The following is a 27882-nucleotide window of genomic DNA, read 5'->3' as shown; positions in this document are numbered from 1 at the left end:
TTTCATATCTTTCAAACAGAGAACATAGAGTTAAAATCCGAAGTAATTTTAGTAATTATATTTTTTCAAACCGTGGTGTTCCTCAAGGATCTATTCTAGGACCCTTATTGTTTATTATATTCATCAATGACTTTTGTCAACTCAAACTTTTTGGTAAGATAATAACGTATGCTGATGATTCCGTAATTTTGTATTCTTGCACTGATTTAAATCAACTAATTTTTCAAATTGAATCTGATTTACGCATAATTTCAAAATGGTTTACAATAAATGACTTAAATTTAAATCTAAATAAAACTAAATATATTTATTTCAGTTTAAGAAAATCAGAATTTAACTTAAATTTAAAATTTCACTCTCTCTCCTGCAAAAGTACTAATGAAAATTGTCAATGCTATATTCTACAATCTGTAAACAATATCAAATATTTAGGACTATATATCGATTCTAATTTAAAATGGAAAACACATATTAACAATTTAGTTAAAAAATTGCGTTTCGTTTTAGTTAAATTTTATCACCTTAAGAATAAAATTCATTTTAATTTTGTGAAAGCACTCTATTACTCCTGGTTTTATTCTTTAATTAATTATGGTGCAATAATATATGGCGGTGAATATAAAACTAATTTACTTCCTTTAATCTCAGTTCAGAATAAATGCTTCAAGATTATTAATTCTCTAAATATAAATAATTCAAGAATAACTACTATCAATATATATACGAGAATTAATCTATTACCATTTCGCCATTATGTGTTTTTTTCGTATTTTACTTTATTTACACAACAATAAATTAATATGCAAATTAAAAACTAATGCGTCTAAAAGGAGACCAACTGAAATATATGAGATTCCCCACTTTACAAAAGAAATTTCACGAAAACAGTTTTTTTACTTAGCACCTAAATTATACAATAACTTACCATTTCAGTTGCAAAATATTCAAATATATTCTTTTAAGCGAGCTTTAAACTTGTGATGAACCTTGACGATTTAGATCTCTATGTTTTACTTTAAAGGAAGCATTTGATTTTTATACCAGTCTTGCGCCAATCCAAATGAATTTCTTATGTTACCTTTATTTTTTTTATATAGTTTCATGTAATTTTTTTTATTATTATTATTACAGTGTTCAACATATATGATGTCTTATGATGCGCAAAATAATTCATGGTTGTAATAACCCCCCCCCTTTTTTTTCCCCTATTTTAAATTTATTGCATTACCTTTCTTTGTCGCCTGGACAGGATTTCCCTCTTGGCGGCGAATTGTGTTTTTGTGTTTGTTTTTGTTCCCATAAAGTTTTGTTTGTTTGTTTACAAAAAAATTGACTATCATTCAGAAGGTAGGTTCTTCTTGGGGCAAAATTATATAGCGCTGTTGTATTCCCAAAGCATTATTTTTCTAGAAAATGAAAAAAAAATTTTGATCGTTTCGAACATTTATTGATTAGTAGTTAGTAAGAATTTTACATGTTTTAATGTGTTCTATACTAAAATTGTTTTCCAGTTTTCAAAAAAGGGATGTTCTTCTCGGGGCAAAATTATATGGCGCTGTTGTATTCCCAAAGCATTATTTTTCTATACTACAATTGTTTTTCAGTTTTCTAAAAATTATCAGTAATAGTTCTTTTATATTATGCAAGGTAATGGTTTTGGACTGCATTCTAATTTTATTTATTCATTTAGTGACATAATATTTTTAACAAATTATTCTTAATCGTCTTGATTTTCATTTTTCATTTAAAAACTACTCGTCTACTCATTTTTGACGGGATTACAGAACTAGAATAGTTCTCCTTTTTGAAAATCCAGTTAGCTTTTTTTGATATTGTCGCGTAGAAAGAATAGAATTTAAGCTGGTAAGTAGAATAGATTTATTAACAAACATCTAGAATACACAGTTCTAGAACATATTCTATAAATAATAACTAAAATCTTAAACAACTTATATGCATATTTACATACTTCTTAAGTCTTGACGGCTGCGGTCAGTGTGCGGGTGGGTGACCACTTGGAACAGTCTGCGATAGGGACCAAGGGCGGTATTGGTCCTCGTTAAAATGTTCTACCGTAAAATGCTCGACTTCGCGTGTAGGTCGTCGGGCTACCGAAGCGGGGGTGCCATCCCCTCTGCAGAGGATCAAAATTGCGATGGCATGTCTTCGGATCATCCTCAGGGATGTTTCCCAGACCGTCGCCAATAGCCCATTGTGTAGCTCTAGTGTGACGTCAATGGACTACAACAACAACTACAACTAAAGTCTTGACAGAAATCGGGAGAACTTAGAAGATCGAACTCAGGACCTCCGACTTGCTAGGTGAGTGCATTTAGCCGCTCGGCCATGTGTGTCAGTATTTTCATTATTACATACAAACACTAAAGTTAGCAATTTTATAATTAAAAAAAATCATCGAACATCTTTCTACATTCGAAACTATTTAAATCTGAAGTATCAAAATAAGCATATCAAGAGTATTATTAAATATTTACTGCTATAATAACTACTTGTTTTTCTTAAAATATTCACATGGTCAAATGTAATTTTTTTTTCTTAAAATTTTAGGTAGTCTTAGCTATTTTTTTTCTTCTTTTTAATAAAATTATATTAAAAAATACTTGCAATAAACGGGGTTTTTTCGCATTTGCTTCAATATTTACTTTTCTTTTTTTTTGCCTGGAAAAGAAAAGATCAGCTGTGATGCATTACTTTTTAAAAAATTGTATATTTGAATCCTTAATAGACTCCATAAAATTTATATTATATATATACAGAGGCGTACAGAAATCTCAGTCTAATTCATAGTTACTATAATTTTATAACAATAAAAAATATAATGAAATTTGTCTTTGAAAACGGCCTAATGTTTTCAACACAGCATAGTTTCTTATGCGTTTCTTAAAAGATTTGTGCATCTTCTTAAAATTAAAGGAATAAACAGCCAAAACTTGATAGAAATAGTAAAAATATATACTGCCCAGAGATTTTTGCATGCCACTGCATGTTTTTTAAACCTGAAACTTTAGCATCATTTTGATTCAAATATTTGCTGATGAACACGCAATTTTTTTTAAAATAAAAACAATGCAAAAAGTTACATGGTTATCAGGTATAACATTAAACTTTAAAGATTTTAATAAATGAAAGTTGAATAATAATATTCATTTTAAACTGTATGAGTTTTGATCAATTAGCGACTAAATTATTAAAGCTTTCAAAATATTGAAAGTTTTTTTAATTTTTTGTAACTATTTTTCTTAAATGTCGTAGTTTTTAAAAAATTTCGTTGTTTCATTTAATATTCTAAAAGATTAATTTCTTTTTAAAAAATCCAAAAAGCCTCTTGTAAATTGGCACTTTACAGATATTTCATACTCATTGCCATTAACTTCTATACTTATTATCATCGGGCCCAAAAATTAAATTATGAAAACCTTTACATTAAAGTTCTCAAAATAATATTCAAGTGATTGAAATGCCTTTTAAAAAATATGACGAATTATGAATGAGTTCAATCAGAGCAATGGCGGTATAAAATAATCAGAATTCATTTGCTAAATGAAAATAAAAGATCATTCCCAACGAAACGCGAATTTTTTGTATCCTCTTACCAAAATATTGTAATTTATTTTTGACGATTTTCATGCTTTCTACGCTATTATTAGTTAGATTTTAATAACTGTTTCATGCCAACTAATGTGGATCTTTATGACTACTTTTAGCACAGAATTCTAAAAATACATTTTTATATCCGGTGATTGCGGGCTGTAGTATAATTCATAATACATATTTTGACAAAAGTTAATAATTTACTCTTTACGTGTTTCTTTCCTTACATCAGTGATTCTCAACCACTGTGCTGCGGCACTTTTGTGTGTCGCCAAATATTAGAAATGATACAATAAAAATTATAATGCTTTTTTTTTATTACGAGTAAAGTTTAAATTAAAGAAAAGTGAATATGCATAATATTATATACATANTATATATATATATATATATTATAATTCTTCCACGCTTTAACTGCGCGAACATCTTCGTCGGCGATTGTCTTGGCTCTGACAATCTTAAAATAAGAAGGACGTGTTTAAATTGTCTTTGACAATTTTAAAAAATGTGGAAATAAGTAGGAAATTTAATGATTATTAAAAAAATTATTAATAAACAAAGGAAAGCAAGCTAAATATTAACTTTCAAACGGAAATAAAAGCTAATCATTAAAGTAAGCTGTGCAATTAATTGTTCTAAAAACAAATTAACAAAGGATGACTAACAAAAAAATAAGCTAACAATTAATAATCAGCAAAAAAACTAGTTAACAAGAAATCACAAAAAATAACAGTTAATAGCTATAGAAAAAAAGCTGACAATTAATAACTAGCAAAAGAAATAACTGTTACTAACTAATTGAAAATTAGTCGAAAGAAATAATTAATCCCTTAATAAACGTGCTTTTGTAGTACATATTATTTTATTTCACATTCAAAATTATTATCACAAACTATTTAACACAGTGTATTATATTTAAGTAAACTACTTTTAAACTAATTTTTTTCATTGTGTACCGTCAAATTTCGAAATCGTTAAAAGTGTGCCGCCCCCAAAAAAAGGTTGAGAATCACTGCCTTACATTCATGATGCTTGAAGGAAATTTTTTTTATTATTTAATTTTTTCTCACTGCATTTTAAAACGTGAGTTAAGATATTGATCAAAATATGGTAAATGGGTGCAACTCAGAGTTGATAGAAAATATCTCTGAAGTCTTTTTGGCTTGACTATAATTTTATCAGAATTTGACATTGAGGAAAGAAATCTTCCATCATTGAGCGCCAAATATATTTTTTTTACATTGATGATTGAATGAAAGATAACCTCACTGAATACTTAGAACTTTAATGCAAAAAACAGTTATATTTATAATCTGTTCGATTCAGCTGAATATCGGAAAATCAGCATTTCCAGAAAGAATGGATTTACTTTAGATTCTCACGAAACATAAATAAAATTATCAACAAAAAGACTAGATACAACTTTCGTGACTTTCAGTTTTAGGAACTTTATTTTAGAGTATTATTTTTTCAGCATTAAAATGAAAATATATAAAGATAATTGGACACCATCCCTGGGTTTCATTTGATTCCAAACAATTTAACTTTTCAAACTCATAAGATTTTTATTCTTACTGATAAAATATAAAAGATCTTAATCAATATTCTACCAAATAATATTTATTCATCAAACAATATAAATCTCTTTTTTAAGATAATATAATACAATACTTACTTTAATGAAAATTATTAAAAAAATTATTTTTAATTTATAGTTCTGAAATATAATATTGTAGGCAGGTAAAGAATGTACTTGATCAACTCAAATGGGTGAAGGAAGTAGGAAAATTTAATTTTAAAAATTTGAGAATAGTTTCACCAAATGTCACAGAATAAAAGTAAGTAACAACAAAAAAAATTTCTTTCAACAAAAAAAAGAAAAAAAAACGTGTTGTTAATCCTCAATCCCTAGATGTTCAGAGTGCTGCAAAATTAAAAAGAGAGCACCATAGTAACTCTTGATCTAGTGATCGGTTTTTAATCATTAATTCAATTTTAATGGTTCGAGTTTCTAATCTTAAGCATGTTAATTAACTAGCGAAAATAAAATAAAATACACTTTTTCATATTTTTTTTTCTGTGATTAATCATTTTTTTGTAGATTTCTGTTTCTGATTCTCAAAATACAAGGATAGTCGCAACCTAGATGGTCCTAATGGTTAGCCAGTAAGGCTATCGAAAGTTTGGATTCCTTAACTCTTTGAATTATTTGCACTAAAATATAAAATCAAAAATCATGCTATAATTCATAACCATAAATTATTAAATTCTAAATTTAATATTTTTCACTTATTTTGACCTAAATTAATTCAAAAAAATGAAGAAAGTAGGAAATCCATGTTTAATAAAAATTCTGAGTCAAGGCATTAATGTTAATATTTACTTTCTGAGAATTTCTCTGCACTTCTGAAACTAATTAAAGAAATAACACTTTATTTTATTTATTTATTTTTGCAAATCACTAAATTTCGTTTATACGAAAATAATTTCATGCAAAATAGAACTTTTCAAAATTATTTTTTCCGTTTAAAAGTGGTCAAAAATTTTTAACTGTAATGTACACAAATTTTTATTTAATTTTAAATAAAAAACTTAAAATGGAAAAATACGAAATCAAAGAGAGCTCTGATAAAGAGTTAAGGAGCAATGACATTTTTAATAAAAATCGTAGTTTTAAACTTCCATTTCCAACGAACTATGGAACAATTCTTTCGAAATTTTGAATTTTTTCATTTCAAATTGCATAGTTTAAAAAGACGTAACTAACAATTCAAAAAATTTTCTATCATTATTAAATTAAATAACAAAAATTAATAATTAATTTAAAAAATGGATGTTATTTTTATTAACATAAAAATAAACAAGCTTTATAATTGTAAGCAAACATTTTCAAATAATCTTAAATAGTTCATGGCGGTAAAAATGAAATTATCATCAAGGAGCCAAATCTTCTTTTAATTTGTGCCCTAATATGGAAAAGGCCTAGCTTACAATTAGTTAGAAGATGAAAATGTTAACAAATAAAGTATAAAAATCAAATAGAACAAATGAGTTAATGAGTATTTCGATTATATTTAAGTTGTAAACTAATTAAATAATCCGGCATTTTGCAAACAGCCGCCGTCATTTTGAAATGCTTTAGAAATGGCTGGAATATTTTCCAATCAGCCTGACATTTTTAAGGCCTATTTTATTCAGAGAACTCACGCACGCATAGCTTAATTAGAAAGTGCATCATTTATTGTTCAATTGTCCGGAATGACTTCAGACAGTTTTCAATAGGCCAGAGTACTAAAAGTATATTGTAAATAGCCCTATTAAGGGTTTATTGTGATCAGCCACTATTCCGGGTTTTCCTTCTTTTTTTTCTTCTTTTTTTTTTCCTTTTTTTTGAGCACTGTGCCTCAATTAAGGTAACCAAAATGAAAGGAAGAGATGGAGTTTGGTCCCGTAAGATAGGGATTTTAGAATACCAAATAAGAGTAAACAATTTTTACCCTATCTTCATTTTGCAGTTATAGCGTTACCTATGTTAAACGCAGAATGAAAAACGGACCACCCTTAATAACTTTTTATTTAATGATCGGATCGTCACGTTAGAGCACTCAATCTTAATAGCTCGAGGGGGTGAATTCAAATATGCTAATTAATAAGTGCAAACGATATTTTAAGTTACGAAATCAGGACACAAAAACGTACTTTCTCTGAATAAACATACCTTTTTTTCACAGATTTAGATTTCTGATCACAAAATGTAGGCGATTGCAGCAATCTGGAACACGTGATCCCAATAGTTTGGTCAGGTGAGCGCTCCAAAGTTAATTTTACATTTTCGACCCCTTAATGTTAATTTTACATTTTTGCATATTTCACTATATCACGAGAAGTTTTAAAGCGAATTGAAAATATTTTGCACACAATTATAAAATTCGTTTATTCAAAGATAAATCCATGCAAAAAAAAAAACTTTTAGAAATTTTTTATTTTTATTTTATTTAAGAATGGTCGAAAAGGTATTAAATTTTAAGGTATAAATTTTTTTTGTATTATATTAACGAATGTAATTTAACATGTCAAAATACAAAATAGTTTCTGAGAAATTGAATTTCAAAAAAGTCAGATATTAAAAGTCGATTTCTCAGGAACTATTCGACCGATTTTGCTCAAATTTTACATTTTGCCATGTAAAATTATATTCTTTAAAATGATGCAAAAAATTTTATACCTTACAATTCAAAAATTTTTTCGACCATTCTTAAATAAAATTACAATAAATAAATATTAAAAGTTAGTTTTTGTATGGAATTATCCTTGGATAAATGAATTTTACAATTGTGTGCAAAAAATGCTCAATCTGTTTAAAACATTTTCGTGATATGGAAAAATACGCAAAAAATAAAATTTAAATTAAGGGGTCTAAACTTTGGACCACTGTTTAGACAAAACTATTGGGACCATATTTCCCATTTTGGGGGATTGAAATCCAAATCAGTAAAAAAAAAAAAAAAANAAAAAAAAAAAAAAAAAAAAAAAAAAAAAAAAAAAAAAAAAAAAAAAAAAAAAAAAGACATGTTTTTTCAGCGAAAATACGTTTTTGTGTCTGATTTCGTAGCTTAAAATATATTATATATAAAAAATATATTAAAATATATGTGCACTAATTAATTAGCATATTTGAAGTCACCTCCTCGAACTATTAAGATTGAGTGCTAGAACGTGAAGATCCAATTATTAGACTAAAAGTTATTCAGGGTGGTTCGTTTTTTATTTTGCGCACTGTACATAAATGCAACAACCTACGTGCCACATGGGGAGTACTTTAACCTGGAAAATCCAAGTTAACTGCATTAAAAAACTATTTAAGATTTTGAAGATGCCCTCTCCACCCCCAGACGGGAATCAAGTTTGGCATCATTAAATACGTCTTTTGAAAATATTTCACATGTATACTTTTAGATTTTTAAACCGATGTGTTGATATGTATATCTCAAGATGTATACTTCATTTTTGAGAATCTATAGAAATAAATAAACTCCTTGTCACTCACCTTGAACATTGGTTTTAATTGTTTTTTTAAATTTTTCATTTAAATGATAAAAAATGATACTGCTTCTCAAAAACATTAATTATTTTGATTGAAGTCCTGCCGTAATAACAGAGATTAAACTTTTTGTTTGTTTTGTTAACTTCGTCGGTTGAAAAGGATTGAAGGAGTAACCCAACAGTCCAGTTTTCCAAGGTATTCTACAAAGATGAAGATCGAAAATTTAATTGAAATGATAAAGCTTTTAACTTTAATACTATAATTATCTTTAAATCGCAATTTTAAAGAATAATTACAAAATGCATCAAGGTTAAAATATTTCAATAAATCTTTGTTACTATATTATCGGCATTTGAGTGATTTATTGCGAGATGGCACCTTTATGATATTTTGACATTCTGGGAAAAAAAAGTTTAAAAAAATGTATTTGTAAATTTTTCTTGCGAACAGCCTGCGAAGAAACCGAGGGTTCGCAGTATCGGTCCTTTTGAAACTGCTCTATTGTAAAGTACTCGATTTTGTGTGAAATTTGTCGGACAACCAAAGAGGGGAGGTCATCCCCTGTGCAGAGGATCAAGAATGTGATGGATAATTCTCAGGGATGTTTCTCAGATCGTCGAGAATAGCCCATTCTGCAGATCTAGTGAAACGTAAATAAACTACTACTACATCTCCAGAAAGATTTTACTAAATAATGAAAGAAAGGTTTAAAAAATATCATTACATTTTACTACAAAGAATTAACGTACACCAATAAAATTTTTGAACTAGCAGGCTACTTCTTTGAATTTGAAGACCAGCATCAGTTTGCGCTGTGTTTTAAAAATCCCTGCTCTGCGTGATGAAATAGTTCATGAATGACCAATTCTCCTTTAATAGCGGTTTGAATCTAACCATTACTTTAGATGTATTTTTGATCTCCCCTTTTTTGTCTGTTTATCTATTTGACAAGGGTTTATAGATTGTTCTTTATATCGAGCACACGAAACCACATATACAATAAATAAATAAAACAGCGACGTGATTTGGCAGGATTTTAACAATGGCACGTGATAACTCATTGAAAAATTAAAAAAATAATAATGTTACATTCAGGATTATTGTCAAAATTCTAAAAACCCTACTACCCGAATTACATTGAAATTTGTATCAATAAGTAATTTTTCAAATTTACAGGGGATCACGCTGTCAGGTATTGTTTTGTTTCTGAACTATTGTTTTTCATTATGAACAACGAACATAATCGAAATATAGTTTAGCTGGTATTCAACTAAATTACTTAATTTTGATAGCCTCTTCAAGAATTAATCCTAATACGCGTGACTTGGTGAAAAACAACAAATTCGAAAACCAAATTATTACTGTTTAATAATTATTTAGAATAAATATTTCAAGTTGTCTGTCTTTCCTTGACCTAACTGACTGAACCTTTAAATATGTTAATTAACAATAAAATATCTAAATTTGTATTTATGTTCAATTTCCACTATAATTAAGATTTTCATGATTTTCTATTTACGTGAATAACCTCTTATCAGCCTATAAAAGAAGTTTTTTTTCCAGCTTTTTACAATTTTAAGTTTGTTGGATAAGTTTAAAGGATACGCATACTTTTTTCCCCCAACAGTGGCTCTCATCGCAAAAAAGTTTGCCAACCCTGCGATAGTGCAATAAAAAATATTTTAATTCATTGTTAAGATATTAGGAGAATTTTTCATTGTTAATGGAGCTTTGAAAAGGTTGCAGCCAAACTTTTCTTTGTTCCGAAAAAAAAAAAGAAAATCTTGACAGATTTTGCTTCTGCAACAGAAAAAAACTTCCCAAGAAAGGTAGTTTTTGTTTTTCTTTTTGAACGGGTCACGTCAAACTGTCTGTGATTCGACTCAGCCGACAGATGGCGCATGCGCATTCAACTATCTTCAAGATCGGGATCCTACGCAATTAAAAGTTGAAATGTTTTGTTTCGGTTAGGAACGGCGTTTGAAATTACTGTGGTAAAACCGGCATAACGCAACCATGACAAGACGTGAAGTAAGTTTTTATGTGTAATAGTTTTTGTTATTGTTGTTTATTATATAGATTTGAAGAATTCAATTACATTTAACGGTATATATTTCTTCATCGATAGTTATTTTTAAGAAAATCTATGAATAAGTTAATATTCAATTTAATTATAAGTCTAACGTATATTTGAAATTGATAGATTATGATAAATCATTTTGTAGTTAATTTATGCATAGTGATGAAGTACTATAAGTCTTTTAAATAATTATTCAACTATTAATTTATTTTACTCTTAAACTAGTTTTTTCTTCTGGTTGTGCATTTAATCGTATTTGTTTCCTTAATTCACAAAAACCAATGAATCCAGATCAAAAAGTTTGCTGCCAATTTTAAGCTTGTAAGGTCTTTTTATATCATCCATGCAGGCTTTTTATTTCTTTATATTAATTTTATCAATAAATCGCAAAGATTTGGATTCAAACTAAATTGTTAATCTATTCGCAAAAGTCATTGAAGAAATTTTAATTTAAAATTTATTTATAAATTACAGAGCTGGCAAATTAGTCTTTACACTATAGTTGTATTGACCTTGACGATATTTTTTTCCAGCTCTACGTGTTTTTGAAAATATTTCATGTTTTATTACCAGAATTTTTAAAAAAAAAAATAAATAAATGAAAAATGAAATAATAAAAAAAAATTCATCTTTTTACAAAGTTTTAATGGGAAGGCATTTTTTAATTACACGCAATTAAAGTCTTTAAATGAATCTTTTTTCGAATCTCGTTACAACTTGTAGAAGATTAACTAGAATACAAAAAAAAAAAAAAAATTAGGTTTCTAGTATTCAAAATGAAAATTTTCATTATAAGATTTATAGTCAAAAAATGATTTAAATAGATCATTTTTTGACTAAATATGTTTAGTTATGATTTGCTGAAATTTTAACCTACGATAATTAATCGCATCATAATTCAATTCCAGCTAGTACATTCCTTGTGGAGAAAAAAAGACTTAAAATTTCAAGTTGTATTAAACTTTTTTAAGATTTTTTTTTGTGCCAATTCTATATGCAGCTTGTCTGAAATTTTATTAAAAAGAATGTTTTATTATTTTGAGAGAGAAATTCTAAACCGTCTTTATTAAGAAAACAACTTCATTTTACCATTTCAGAAGACAGAAAAACCTTTATAGTATGAGCAAGCTCTTAATTTATATTTTTCGGTAGAATTATGTCAAATTAAGATTTCATGTTATGTAGTAATCGCAAAAGTTTTCTATCAAAAAAATTTGTTAACAAAAGGCCTTATAAGTATTTTAACAGGAGGAATAACAAAATTTTTTTATGGAAACAATTGTCCACAATATTTCGTTTTCAGAATAGTTTTAATTTAAATTTTTTCCTTTTTCGAATAAAAAATGCAGTCATGAGACACTTCTTGTATTATTAATTGTTGTAGAGTTATATTTTCTACGAAATGTTAAATTTGAAATTATTTTTAACTTATTCTCATATGCTACCGCTTCCCCCTTTTGAGTTCACTTTCTTCGACGAAATATGGATTCTCTGTAGAAATTAGTACTGGCTTATTGTCACTTTTGCAGGCTCGAGTCTGCAGACCTAAAATACCAGAATCTGCAAATATTATATTATTTGTTCTTTCTTTTTTACCCGAATTCTAGATAACTTAAAGTATACATCAGGTAAAAGTTGTCTAGGTAAAAAACACGAAAGAAAAAAATTCCTGTCACCATTCTAAAAAACAGAAGGGGGAGGGAAGAAAAGTAAGTGGATTAAAATTTCATAATGCCGTAAAACGTGCCCAATCCTGAAAACTTATATAGCTAATGAGTCTGACTGAGTATACAATTCTTTATTTCTTATTTTTATTTTAGCAGCTCTGAATTTAAGCCAAAAGGAAATTAAGATTATTTCCAAATGTTATTTTAAACAGAAAAAAACGAACTTTAAATAATGAAAGTGTCTTTATTAAAACAGGTTTGTCTGAAGCTCAACTTACAATTAGTTTGTGAATAAGGAAATACTGTCAATGGAAATGCCAATTTCTATTTTATTTTGCAATTTTAAGTTGAATTACGAGTTGATAATCTTCTTTTCTCACTTCCTTAAATATATTAAACAAAACGAAGTCTATTAATTTTGTTTTGAATAAATCTAGACGGAACTAAAAAACACACACAAGGAATTATTTTAAGGGAAATTTGGGTCCATCAGTGAACCCTTCTCAAATTTTTTAGATGACTCGCAAAATAGTTATTGCTGAAACGCACTATTCACAAAAATGTTCTTTTGGAAAACTTGATCAATAACGTTTTTGATTCATAATTTTTAAACTCCGTAAAAGAAAAAAAAAAAAGCTTTCTCCCCTCAAAATAGGACCTTTTTTCAACACTCATTAAATTGAGTAGATTTTTCACAATTTCACATAACCAGGCATTGCACAAAGAGTTACAGATCACAGGCTATTGTGATCTGCTAAGAACCTCCCTGGCTTATTTAGGAGTTATATGGAGTTAGAAGTCTGAAATGAATATATATATATNTATATATATATTAGTTAAATTTATTTTTTAAGAACAATAAAAAAAATATTTAATTTCAATCATTTAATTTAAATTAATTTTGGATTTTCAGCAGAGTTTTATACAAAAAAAAGTTCAATTTTCGATATAAATCTTTCATTCCTTCACTGAATTTCGCTTTCATTCATTAGTCAGTTCTATCTAGAAAAAGTATGCAAAATCTCAAGAGATTGCTTCATTTGTTTTTGAGACGTTTCCAACTGTTTCAAAAATATTAGTAATTCTGAGAAAAACTGTCGAATAAAGAGAGATGTTTCAAAACTCGCACTGTCATTCTTCTGTAGAGTCGATGAACTTAAAACATTGAGAAAATAATAACGCAGTATCATTATTTTTTTTAAAAAAAACCTTGCTTTTTTTAAAAAGTTTCATAATTTATATTACACATTAAATCAATGCATTAGGTTAGTCATAAATCCCGTGATCTTGTTTTGAACTTGGAGCAATATAATAAGTCGCACTTTTTCCAAAGCTGGTATTTTTACATCTAACTGTTCACGTAAATGCAAGTTTCCAGAATTTCCTCAGAAGCACAATACACTTTGTTTCACAATTATAGGCACAAGTACGAACAGTTTATGAAAAAATAACTTATTTAGAAGCATGTTACATACTAAAGAATTCAGTTAATTTGTTACTTTTATGACTATTGTTATTATTATTTTTTTGCAAAATATTTTAACAATACCTAAATTTGCCGTTCCAGAAATATAGACACTAGATGTTTTACATTTAAAAAAATTATAATTGCTTTTTCATTATTTATTTCGAAAACATATTTTACCATTGGTAGAATTAGATTTTCTGCGTATTCGAAAGGCAAATAATACCAGGCCTTTGCATTCGCAGGTTATAAATCTTTAAAAGGACACTAATACTTTAATATTTGATTAAAACCACACTTTTGAAGTGTAAATTAATTAAACTACAGTGCGAATTTGTGTTCTATTTTGCTGAAAAGGGCATTTCCCAAAAAGTTGTAACGACATTAAATTATTTTCCGAAACTTACGCGTAGCGTTAATGGCACCCAAATAACATCCCAAAACTTCAGAATTTTTTTCAATGTCATTTCGTTTTCTTAAATTCTCAAAAGCTATTTTTTATTCATTAAAAAATAAAAACTTTAAACAAATAATAACTTAATAAATAATTGCTTAAAGCAAAACAAAGTTTTTCAAAACAAGTATTTTGTTTTTACATTCAACAAAATATTTCCACTTACTTTCATTTGCGTGACATCGAAATAATTTTACTTTTATGATGAAATATTTAAATGGTGCAAAATTGTACCACACGTCATTTTCATTTTTGTAATAAATGGTTAATGATTTTTGGAATTGTTTTCTAATTTTAAGTTTGAATCTTTTCAATTAAAATAAAGCAGTAAATTTAATTTTAGATTACAAATTATTCTACGGTAAAGTTCGAAAGCTAATTTAAAGACTTACGTAAAATATGATTGCAGAATTAACATCTACTGTAACATTACGTGACTATGACTACTGCCCTGAGCGGAAATATCTATTTTCCTGTTACGCCGGATGTCTATTTAAATTCCTTGCCGTATGATTGGCACTTATTTTGTACGTGATTAAAAATTTTGACACATATCTTTATTCATACACGATTCAGGATTGGGATTTCTTCATGAGCGGGGACGGGGTATAGTTCACCTCAATTATAGGTTGCATTTCGTATAATATACCCTAATATTTCTGGCAAATAATAATAAAGAAAAATACGAATCAGCTATTTAAATTAAGATAAATTAAAAACTTAACTAAAATGTTGAAAAAAAATTAATCATTTAGTAGATAAATAGATAAAAAAATTATTTTCATGTGTGAAATCTTCAGGACAATGGACGAAATTTAGGAAACTGAAAATGACCCATACAATTGTAAAATGCAATATGTTAATTAATGAATTTGATTGCGCAATTAAATGATTTGAATAAACAAAATTTAATGTAATTCTATAAAAATAAGTTTTTTTCCATCTTATTATTTTTTTTATCTGATTTCATATTACTTATCTTAGTTTCCTATAGAAATTTAAAAACATCGAATCACATCTAAAAGTTCGTTTGAGTATTTATATTTAAAGTGTATTTGATTATAAAAAATGTATGCTCTTTGAAATCGTCAATTCATTAGGTGGTTTGTTGTGATTAAGATGGGAGCATGCGATTTGTAAATTTAATTGTTATATTAAAATTTGATTATATTTTACACCACTTTATATCATAAAATAATATCCTGCTATAATTCTTTTTTAACCAAAACATTGAAAGACACTGTTTTAATTTCTTCTAAAATTCATAAATTAATTTTTGTTTCCAATTTTTATTATTTTTCGTTTAAACATTTATTAAATCGCTTGACAATTAATGCTGTCCTTTAAAGGAGATTGCAATTATAAATCGTTTAATGAAAAGTTTTAGTATTTTATATATATTTTTTAAGGAAGTTTCTTCCTCCTGAATTGGAAGAAACCTATTTTTTCTGGAGCGGCTCTTTCCATTGTGAAAGAAAATTGACGTCAATGCCTCTAAGACCTGAGATCAAAAAAGTTTATAATTTGAAAATTAAATTTTATTTTTCTTTAAAACCTAATTTATTCACATAAAAAAAGGTTAAACCACTCAAAACATAACCAAAAAAAATAAATTTAGTTTCGTTTTAGGGAGTTTACTTCCGGTTTTGATTTCGTCTGTCAATATACGAAAAAACTACTATAACTTCATTTCTAAAATCCAGAGATCAAAAATTTAGAGGATTTTGAAAAGCTAATGAACTGCAGTTTAAATATAGATAATAATACTAATATTTCGTCGAAATTGTTGATTTTCACCTAGTTGGATTCCTTAACTAAATATCATTAATCCATGATTATTGCATTCTGGTACGAAAAAAAAAAAGATTTAAAAAGAAATTGAGAAATAGGTCCTTTTAATTCTTCAGAGAAAAATTTAGTTAATTGTTTAGATAATCTTAATGGATCGACACATACTTTTGTGGTTACAAATAAAATAAGTACTAATACATAACTGTAAAGTACTCTCGGAAGAGCCTGTTATCGACCAAATCTTCAAAACCAACGGTATGATGGTAGTAATGTTGTAAGCATAGCGTACCGACCGCCTTTACATCATAGAAAATACACATCATTCTGAAACTAAGTTGTTTGGGCCTTAAGTTGCCTCAGAGGATGAAACCCCAATTCTTCGCAACGACACTGCCATTAATGTTAATTTACAATGTAATATAAAATTTATAAAGTTCCCAGTATAAGAAGATTGAAAGTGGAGCAAATTCCATGTTTGGATTTTTGCTTGTTAGATAACGATGGAGGTGAAACAGAAATCGAAACAATTTTTGATTAATTATTTAATATATATGTGACTCAGCTGTATTAATTGTTATTTCCAGTCTAAAACCTTACTGAATCGTTTAAAACCGTATAATAATTCTTGTTCGCAAAACAAACAGTTGACAGTCCATGAAATCCTTTAAATATTTTTCGGCTTGTGTTATGAAGTTGATATTCTGCCCTTAAGCGTCTAGCTGGCTTTAAGCACGATTTAGCAGGTGAAATGTGATAATAAGTGCAATTATAGTTCAAAGGTCAATATATTTTCAAATGATATATTTCGATTACTATAAGTTGTTTGTATTTCGTTTTAATGAAAGGTATTTCAAATAAAACAATTTGTAAAAGCTGTAATGTTAGAAACGTATTCTTTTAGTAAGGCAAATATATTTACATACCTGCCTTAGGCAATGCTTATGCTAAGATCTTAATAATTGATATGAATCCCCCTCCTTTTAAATCAACTGAAACTTACGGTTTCCCATTGAAAAGAAAAGATTTCGCATGTTTTCTGGATCGATATTTAAAAGCTCTGACACAACTTTATCTCAAAATTATCTTTCACTGCTTTCTGCATTGTATTTGCAGAGAAGTAGAAGTTGTCCTGATTTTCCAAATAAGTTTTTCTTTCTTAGATTTTCGATCAAATATTCATATATATATAATTTTTTTTTCTATACAAAATTCCCATTTATGATAAAGAAAGCATAAAGTGGAACATTTCAATTTTTGGTATTTCGTCATAATGTGTCAAATTCTATACATAATGTAAGTTATGTGAGCAAGTAAATTGTTTCACAGAGAAATTTTGTATAAGCCAAAATACAAAACTTGAACGAAATCAAACGAAAAATTGAGTTAAAAAAATTTAAAAAATGCATGTTTTTTAAATTATTATTCCTAAAGAACTATTAGATTCCGTTAAAATTTTTGATTTTGATATTTAAAATTACTTAGCTTGAATCTATATAAAAAATTGTATGCTTACAATTCAAATTTTTTTCGAACATTTTTAAATTTAATTACAAAAAAAATGTAATTTTTTTTTGCATGGAACTTTCTTTGAGTCAACTAATTTCATTATTGTGTGCAAACAATTTAAAGTATCTTAATTAGTTACAACAATATTAAAAAAGATGATATAAAGAATTAACAAAAGTGTAACTATGCTTCCTGATTTACCTATGTGACCATAATACGTATACTCCCCTCAGTTATCCTAATAAGATGTGATGGCTCAGGGGAAAGAGCGCTCGCCTTCCAATGAGGTAAACCGGGTTCGAATCCCAGCGATGGCTTGTACCGACCACAGTTCTGACGTAAAATATCCTCGAAGGTAGACGAATCATGGGTTAGTCCCTTGCCGACAAGCTAACCGTGGGTGGTTTTCCTCTCCATGAACGCAAATGTGGGTTAATTCCTTCAAAAAGTTCCACGAAGGCAAATTTCTTCCTATGCTTGATTCACGATTTAGCAGGAATTTCCTTGTCTTCTGGATTGGGTTCAAAATCACAAGGCTATGGAGTTTAACACTAGTAGTCATAAACCCAAAAATCGGGTCTGTTGAAAGACGGCTACAAAATAAAATCCATCCATAAAGAGTGTTAACTCAAAATACGTTTGTGTCCTGAACGTTTTGTGTTTCAGTACAAGCACGCAGACACGTGAAGAACAGAGAAATAATATTTTGTAAGTGTTTGCAATAGTGTTATTCATAGCAATACATATTAGAAATTTCACTGTCTTTTTTTCTTCTATTTTTTGTTTACACAATTTTAAATGAACTAAAGTCTTGTTTTTAAATCCTTTCTAAGGAAATTAAATAACCATGCATAGGCGAATAATTTTTTCTGACAACTTTAATAAATATCAGAAGTTGTAGGAAAAGCTCGCTAATTCCCTGCACGCAATAATAGGGTTTTATGTACGTTTTCGGTGAGCAGCCAACAGGGAGCTTAAGACCCCCTAGTATTTATATATAGCCTAGTATTAATATAGTATAGCCCTCTAGTATGAAAAATTGTTAATAAAATATTTTGAAAAAGAAATAAAATTACGAAAAGGTATAATTTCGTCGTCAGCTTACATGATAATATCCGCAAGAAAAAAGTGTTATGCATTAGCTTCTTTACGTGTTATGGGTTTTGTTGCTAAATTTTTCCAATTATTATTAAAGTGTTTTTCATAGATGGCCGAATTGAAATGTAATTTGCATCACTGGCTACGGTCAGTCTGCGTAAGGACCGAGGGTGTGCGGTATTGGTCCTCGTTAAACTGTTCTACCGTAAAGTGCTCGACTTCGCGTGCAGGTCGTCGGGCTACCGAAGCGGGGGTGCCATCCCCTCTGCAGAGGATCAAAATTGTGATCAGCACGTCTTCGGATCATCCTCAGGGGTGTTTCCCAGACCGTCGCCAATAGCCCATTGTGAAGCTCTAGTGCGACGTAAATTAACTATAACTAACTGAAATGTAATTTGCTTCATATATTTTTTTACCAATTGTTTTATACAATAAAGCTTAGAGCACATTCATTATATTTCTTCTTAACAATTTTTGTTGAATGTTAGATTAGTATAGCTAATTTTAACACATGCTTATTATATTTTACTTCATACCGGTAAGTTTGTTTTCTTTCATCTGAAACTCACTTAAAAATTTTTTTTAGAGGCATAGACGCATTATTAAGAGAGATTTTTATCTTATAATTATTCTTTACACTGAAATATCTGTTTCGCTGTCGTAAAGGAATGCGTTTTGACGAGAACCTTTACGCTTTTCCATCAAATTTTTTTTATTATTTTTCTAATGTTTATATATACAACAAAATGATCTATTACGGTTTGATTGTTGTCGGTGCATTTTTATTGGCCGGAATTGGATCCAGTTTTCCCATATTTTTTGGTTGTCATCAACAAAAAATTAATAAAAGACAAATCCCTAATTTACAAGTATTTACCTGTACTGCTATTATTAGCATTTTGATTTTGAGAGTTTTTTAAATTAAGAATTTAAAACTAAGAAAATAGTTTGTTTTTTTTAAATGTAACTCTACATTTTAAGATAGCTCTATAAATCGGTGTCTCAACCTTATTAACCATTTTACAATTATTATTTTTTGTGCAAATTGCATTAATATACTATTATAAATTACGGTTCAAGAGATTCGTCAAATGATTTAGAACTTAACGAACAGCTTCCTATACAATGTGATGCATGCTAAAAATGCATTTAATAGATCCGTCTGTTTGGTAAGCAGAAATATTACATTACGGTTGCGAACTCATCAAATTTGTTAAAACAATATACTTTCAATTTTAAATATTATTTTAAGAAATGATTACTTAGAAAAATTACTTACGTTCTATTAGAATCTTACTGGAAATTTTTAGACGTGAGAAGGGGGGGGGGCGGCACAAGCAGACATAATTCTTTTTAGTACACAAATAAGAGGATAATTTCAACCTTCGTTGAAAAACTGTTATCTCAAAGAAACAATTATCTCAAAACAATCGAGGTTGGTGAGCGGCAGCGAATAGGGAGCTTATGTCAACTAGCATTTATGTATAGTCTAGTATTATTAAAGTATAGATCCCTAGTACGAAAAATCAAGAATAATAAAATATTTCAAAAAGCCGATAAACAAAAAGATATTATCTCGTTGTCAGCTCACACGATAATATCCGCTAAAATAGTGCTTTCTAATTTTGTATTAATATAGCCACAGCAAAATATATCAATGCAATACTTACTATATATAATAAAAACTCTGATATGACAATGGTATTTTATTCTTTAGAGAGAAACTGAAAAGCAATGTCCTTTGGACGCAAACATTTATGCTACCAGAAAAACTGTTGCTCAAGGTATGTTGGATATTGCCCTTTTGACTGCTAATGCTTCACAATTGAAACATGTTCTTGCTACTGCTGATACGCATGACTACTATTTGATCAATCTGATTCTCATTGGATCTTCCATGACTTTACAGGTAATAAAGTTTATTCTAAAATGTAAAGGTATTGCAAGAGAAAGTACTTAAAATTGATCTAAAACGAGTAATAAATACATATATTTTTTTTGTGTGTAAGGTTTGTGCATAAAGGCATATAGAGTTTATGATAATATGTACAAAAATCTTTATAGGGGGAAAAGTTAAATCGTACATTTAAATATAATTTTCTATTTCTTTTTTTTGTAATCAGAGAGTCAGTCCTAGAGAAATACTGAAGTATTTCTCTAGGGGTGACTCACCATGTTTTGGTGGCTTTTTGATACCTATATTTTTCAGGATGAAACAGCAAAGCGTTCAGCGATCTAGAAAAATGTGACTGGTTTTCTGAACACTCACACTTAATACATATCAACAGGGCCGTTTTATCCATTAGGCACTGTAGGCAACTGCCTAGGGGTCCTGTGCAACAGAGAAAAAAATTGACAATGTTTCTAAAACAGTAAAAATTTAATTCGAAATTTCAATGACGATTGTCTTGCTCTGTACATTACATCGACGCTATTTTAGTACATTTCTGAACGCATTCCAAATTAGATATTAATATTATGGTAGTTAGTTCATATATAACGCAGTAATATAATCGCAAGCAATTTTATCGCGGTAATTTTAACGCCGACTAATCAGATGACTGTACAGCAAGAGCAGATCAGTCGCATNAAAATGATGTATTGGAAAAGGTTAACTTTCAGGATGTCTTGAACGATTTTGTAACAAAAAAAGTTAGAAGAGTTAATATTTAAGCTTATTGTATGATTTTTTTTAAATGCATATATTAATTACTTATATTCTTTTCGTTTGATTCAATATTTTTATTGAATAATGTGATAATATACCTATGCAGTAAGAAACAGCGTAATTATGAATTAAGTGTTGTGTTAGCGAAAAAATAGCCGAGCATTGCCTAGGGGCCGCGACATGCATCAGCCGGCCCTGCATATCAATTGGCTTGCAAAATCAGCGTTCAAAACTTCATGGTTTACTCTAGGTTTTAATGCACTCTTCCCCCCCTCTATATTTTGAATTGCCGATGTAGGTGAAACAGAATTTGTCATGGGAAATAAACAGAGGCGAGTTATCTGAAATGATGCTATTCAAGATTTTCTGTTGGGGGTAGTTAATATATTGTTGGGTTAGATTACTTTGAAAAGCAGCTGATTTAACCGTGCGTATGCACTGTGTTGCTGTAAAATTCTTTCTTTTTTTAAAAAAAAATATTCGGTTGAAATATTAATCCTTAACTGTGCTGAATTTAATTATCCGACAAATTACAAATTTGAGTACTAGTTGCCTTCGCATTAAGGAAAATTATAATATTGAATTTAACCATAGAATTAATTTTAATTAAATTGCAAATATGACAACAATAAAATTATTTTTGCCGCCATATATTCGACATTAGTCCCAATTAGTAAAATTGCTAACTACCGCAGCACTGTGGTAGGGGAAAAAACTGGAGAAAAGTAGGTATAAAAGGCCATTTTTTTTCATAGCTTTATGCCCATAGAACAATGTAATCACAAAGAAAAAAATTTCAAGATGGGGGGAAAACGGTTATGTCCATGAAAACTGAATTTGATTAAAATAAATTTTAATGTTGGAGAATTCTCCAGGAGAAATTAGATTGAAATCGTAAAAATAAAAATATATACGATTGTCACGAGTATTTATTTATATCCCTCAAAAATTTCAAAACAAAATTTACGACTTTTAACGTTGGAAGAAAAATAAAATTTGAAAAATCAAGTTTGAAGAGAACGGTTTTTTGCTGAAAAATCCCTCTCTCTCAGGGAAAAACCGATTTTGCACTCTATTAATTTGTCGAAATTCAAAATGCAACAGAAGACGATCCAATTATTTTTGTGAAAAATTACTATTCTGTCCCCCTTGATCTTCATTTTTGAAGGTTTTTTTCAATTTAAAAAGACGTTAACATTTTGGAAATTTTAACAATATTAATTTTTAACTTTTTTTTTTTGCTCCATTAACTTATTGTGTTGAACGACAGATAAATATAACGGAAAATCATAACAGCGTATATTTTTTCTCCCAACAATTATTAAAAATATTCTCCGTGCACTTGATTCCAGCATTTCAAGGCCGGTAAACCTTACAATTCAAAAAGAAGAGTTTGAGACTAATTTGACTGATCTTATTAATAGAAAACAATAGTTTTGAAAGTTAATCTGACAGAAAATACTTATTTTAGTATTAATTAAAAGTATACAACCCTTTACTGCAAAACATGAAGTCTTTTAATAATTTTGCAAACGAGCAACATAAACTAAAGCTGATTCAATTAATAACTTTTTGGAAGATAAATTCAAAAAAATCTGCAATCATAACCAATCTAAAAGAACAACAGCATATAGCAAAAGTCTTATTATAACTACGCTTTGACTTATGACTCGGATTGTAAGTTTATCACAGGAAAAAGGACCAAAATTCGCGGAAGATTCAAACGAAACTTTGAAAATTTCAACGGACCACAAACATACTAAAGAAAAATAAATTATCTATATAATATGCACCTGCATGCACTGAGGTTCTTTATATCGGGATTTTTATATGCATAATTGATAATTATACATTATCGACCGTGAATTTTCAGAAAAGTAATAATTGCTGGAAAAAAAAATACAATGCGCAAATCGAAGCTGTTTGAATAAATTCGCGGATTTTAGGATATGGTAACTTACGAAAATCATTCCAGAAATTTGCGACGCGATAAACTTGCAATCCTCATAACTAGTTTTCTTTCAATTCAGACCACTGTGCGCCTATTACATGGCTGCGTTGGACCGTAATGGTTAAGATCCAATTTTTTTTCACTATGCTTCATAATTTACTCCCTTTTGTTGCAACATAACAGAAAAAAAAGAGTTCGAAGAAAACACTCTTAAATTATCAGTGCTCATTCGTCTATACTTGCTAATTATCAAAACTAAGCATTCATACAAGCAAATTACTTTACACGAAACCCATTAATTTTTTATCACTGCATTAAATCTAAGTATTCGTATTTTTTTGTACAAAATTGATGCTCTACAAATTTTTAAATTTGTACACATCAAGTTTTATGCTATTTATTATAAATAATTAAATTTCCTGAATAACAGAACTTGTAGTTTTTGGAACCTCAATTTTAGAGGCTTAAAGGGAGATGCATAATTGATTTTTTTTAATAGTTTAATATACTGAAAAGCTCAATGCTACCTTTATAGCATTTTATAAGTACATGATGTGCGTTAATAAAAATTGTTCGTAACTGAATACCAAGTTTTATTTTCACCAATTATTTTTTAAAATTCTGGAACTTAAAGACACAGATAGCTTAAATCATAGTGCAAATACATATATATATACTTGTTGTTGAAGTGATAATGTTCCCCACATTAGCTACTTAATCTACAAAGTATTAGAGATCGAACTAGTAAATTTAATGTAAACTCATGTATATGTTAAATGTGAATAATAAGATAAAAGAAAAAAAAATTCCAATAAAGGTCTGCTTGTTTTAAAGAAAATTCAGTCTCTTTTTAAAATAAAAATCAACTCTTTTGCAGCTCTGGTTATACCTGAATTTTTTTTTGCTGCAAGATTTCGATAAATGCAATATTAGATGATAGAAGTGCATAATAGAGTAATGTGATTAAACTTGTATGCCATGAAATCTTCCAAGTAGTACTCAGACCTCAACAAAAATTCAATTTTGACTGGAATAAAAACTGGACATAAAATGTTTCGTGAAACAGGGTAGGGTATTCTGTAATCACTGCTCTTATCCTATATTTTAAAGTTTCTTTAAAAAAAGTAGTAAAAATGAACATTGGTGGTCGTTAATAATTGATATTTAAGTAAGGAGAAACATTAATGTTATCAAAATCTAGCAATTAAGGACGGCATGATTAAAAACAATCAGTTTAATTGCTAACTTGGTGTTTCTGGAATCACATTACACATCCTTTTCATTTCATCCTGCAATCAAACATGTTTTGGTGTCTTCATTCTTGCTTTTCATATTAATAATTTGTTTGGTTTCAATAACTTTCTTTTTGTGTAAAAATTGTAATTAAAATGTGTACATTTTTTTGTTTTGACTAGGATTTTAAAAATATACGAAAAAGTGATTACAGAGATACCCGGTTTAAAAATTTTCAATTAGTAATAGTTACCTCTTTACAGGTTTTAGTTGGAATTCTTTTGGTGGTAGTTGGACGGTGGAACATTAACAAACGAAAGGAACAAAACATTGCTAACATAACAAACAACATAATTGTCATCATTATCTTCTTAATTACTGTTGTGAATGTACTCATCACTGCATTTGGAGATGATGAGCCGGATTATGTAACAATCCGGCAACAGTGGGCTGATCCTAACAAAATTATGAATGATCATTCATATCAAGACAGAGAGCTGAAAGCAACTGGAACATTAAACCAATAAAATAATGGTATTAAGGACTTAACTGTTCTGAGCTTAACAATGAACTTTGAAAATGTTGTTGAAAGTTGGCAGATTTTACCTTCAAAATTTTTATGGGATCTTTTCTGACTAATATTAGTGTTATTTTTTAAAAAAAAATTAATTTATTAGTGTTGTTGAAATACTTTCACTCTGTTATGTCAAGGATTTTATCATTTGTAAAATAAGTCTGTTTTTCTAACTCTTCAAAATTATTATTATTTTTGATAATGAACAATAAAAACTGTGATTTTTTTTTCTGATGTATTGTAAAATTTAGTGTGAGATTATTCAATCGACTAACTTTTAGACTACCAGATGAAATTAACATGAACATCTCAGTTGTCCAATTTCTGAAGGGACTAAATTAAAATACATAGTTACAATAATTTTAAAAATTTCAAATTAAAAAAGTCTTCCATCAGCTAAATATCTGCAAAAATATTTTTTTCTTAGGTTTTTTATTTTAGGTAAATTTAAGTTGATGATTCATGCATTTATTTGTTCGTATTAGTGTGGACTTGAAGAAATTTCTAATTATTGAAGGAGCACATACACACTGTCCCCACACAGTCGCATGAAATTTAACCTCTTCTTTACACTTAACTATAAAAACTATCTGCTATTAATTAGGGTGGAGAACATTATAAAAAGGCAAGACCAAATTAAGGGGGAGAGGACCGAAGCTCTGTCTGGGATCAGAAGTTTTCTCTTCAAGGGGATCACTGTTCATAGGAGTGAAAATGAGTAGCTTTTATTAAGTTTTATAAAAATTCTTAACCCTTTTGTTTTGATTGGTGTATTTAACAGGCATTCAGGCAATGCCCCGTGTGTGAAGTGTGTATTTTGCCCGCATCAGAGTTATACCATTTGATAACAGGCTCTATCTGCAACTAATATTTCATTGACATATATTAGATAAATACCACTAAAAGTACATTTTGAATGCGCTTATTAATATGTTACAAGTTTATTCTATGTGTTATACTTAGAAGTGAAGTATTTGTTAGGTATTAAAGAAAAATATAATATTAATCTTAAGATGCAATGAACACATTTTGCAGCATTCAGTGGAGCGGGCTGCTATAATGAAAGATTTAATGTATAATCTTTTATAGCATTCTTTTAAGGAGTGAAACTACATTGGGAATCTAAAAATATATTCTTTTAACAGGGTTCCCACGGTCCTTGAATTTTTTTTTGCTAAATTTAGGTCCTTGAAAGTGCTTGAAAANATTATTGCCACAACAAGCATTGTTGCTTCTAGTAAAATAGAAGAGAATAATTTTTAAAATTGGGCTTAGATTAAGGTCCTTGAAAATTTTGTTGAGGTCCTTGAAAAGTCCTGGAAAGTCCTTGAATTTCAATCTCATCATAGAGTGGGAACCCTGTGGTAAGGATAATAACATTCGCGTTGTAGACGTCAGAACAAAAACTGGCATATTTAAACGACCAATATCCAAATTATGTGTACTGCCTTTAGAAGAATGAAACAAAACTNTTTGAAAAAAAAAAAAAAAAAAGACCACAGTGAATAAATTTTGATTTAATGATCTGATCTTCCAGTTCCAGGACTTAATCATAATGACTCGAGGGCCTTACTTCAAATATGCTAGTAAATCAAGGTTGATGATATTTTAAGTTACAAAATTGGACACAAAAACCTACTTTCTCTGAATAAACATAAATTTTTATTGTGTATATATTTGGCTTTTTAAACGCCAAAAGGGTATTTCGTGATATGTCAAGAGCTGTTTAAGCCAATTGAAAATTTTTTCATTTAAAGATAATAAATATTTACTAAAAGTCAATTTTTGAATGGAATTATTTTATTTAATAATAGTAGATAAAATTTAATCTTAATCAGACTAATTATTCTATATGGTAGTGAGACCTGGGCAATTAATAAAACAGAGGAAAATAGGCTACTCATTTATGAAAGAAAGATCCTTTGGTCAATTTATGGAGCAGTTAAGAAAAATAATATCTCGAGAAGTTTATATAATCATGAGTTATACAACAAATATGGATTACCTAATATTTTGAGGGTTATTAAGGCCTACAGGATCAGATGGCTGGGGCACGTTTTTCGGTGTGAAGATTTGAACCTGGTTAAAAAAACTTACTTTTTCGAAAATTGAAAGAACTAGAAGAGGAGGGAGACCAGCTACAAGATGGTTGGACAGTGTTGAGGACTTAAAATTGTTGGGAATAAACAGGTAGAAAAATCTAGCTCAAAGTCTGGAGGCAGCTAATTAAGAAAGCGTTGGCCTGCACTAGGCTGTAGTGCTGACGAAGAAGATGAAATTTAGAATTGAAAGGTAAAGTACAATTTTTTACTTCTTAAGGAATGCAACTTTTAATGATAAAATACAAAATTTGAGTGAAATCGGTTAAATAGTTCCTGTGAAAGTTGTAAGTTTAAAAATTTAATTTCTTAGAAAGTATTCAACTAATTTCACTCAAATTTTGTATTTTGTCAAGTAAAATTAGATTCTTTATAATGATGTAATAAAATGTGTACCTAACAATTCAAATTTTTTTACTGTTATTTAATAAAATAATAATAAATATTTACTAAAAGTCATTTTTCTTCAGACCAAACTATAGAGACCATATTTCCCAGACTGCAGCTACCCCTTATATTTTGAGGCTAAGAAATACTAATCTGTCAAAAGAATGGTACAATATAATGGATCACTGTTTTTTGAAATAATCTAGTGTATGACAAAATTTATTTTGAAGGAATAATATCATTTTTTTAAAGA

At 28.6% G+C, this 27882-nt stretch overlaps 1 protein-coding gene across 1 annotated transcript; it reads left to right on the top strand.

Moving 5' to 3' along the window:
- Positions 1-10534: 10534 nt before the first annotated feature.
- Positions 10535-25377, top strand: LOC107445944 (ninjurin-1). The gene is made up of 3 exons (XM_016060461.3): positions 10535-10687; positions 20435-20626; positions 24833-25377. The coding sequence occupies exons 1-3, from the start codon at positions 10673-10675 to the stop codon at positions 25094-25096; spliced, it is 471 nt and encodes a 156-aa protein (XP_015915947.1). The 5' UTR covers positions 10535-10672; the 3' UTR covers positions 25097-25377.
- Positions 25378-27882: the final 2505 nt, after the last annotated feature.

Source organism: Parasteatoda tepidariorum, chromosome X1, assembly GCF_043381705.1.
Source record: "Parasteatoda tepidariorum isolate YZ-2023 chromosome X1, CAS_Ptep_4.0, whole genome shotgun sequence".
In the NCBI taxonomy this organism is placed as follows: Eukaryota; Metazoa; Arthropoda; class Arachnida; order Araneae; family Theridiidae; genus Parasteatoda; species Parasteatoda tepidariorum.
This window is presented reverse-complemented; position numbering and strand designations above follow the sequence as displayed.

Bases quoted from the DNA above. Each gene is read 5' to 3' on its own strand.
- LOC107445944 (XM_016060461.3), top strand. The intron at 20,627-24,832 runs GTAATAAAGTTT...ACCTCTTTACAG, and splicing joins GATCTTCCATGACTTTACAG to GTTTTAGTTGGAATTCTTTT.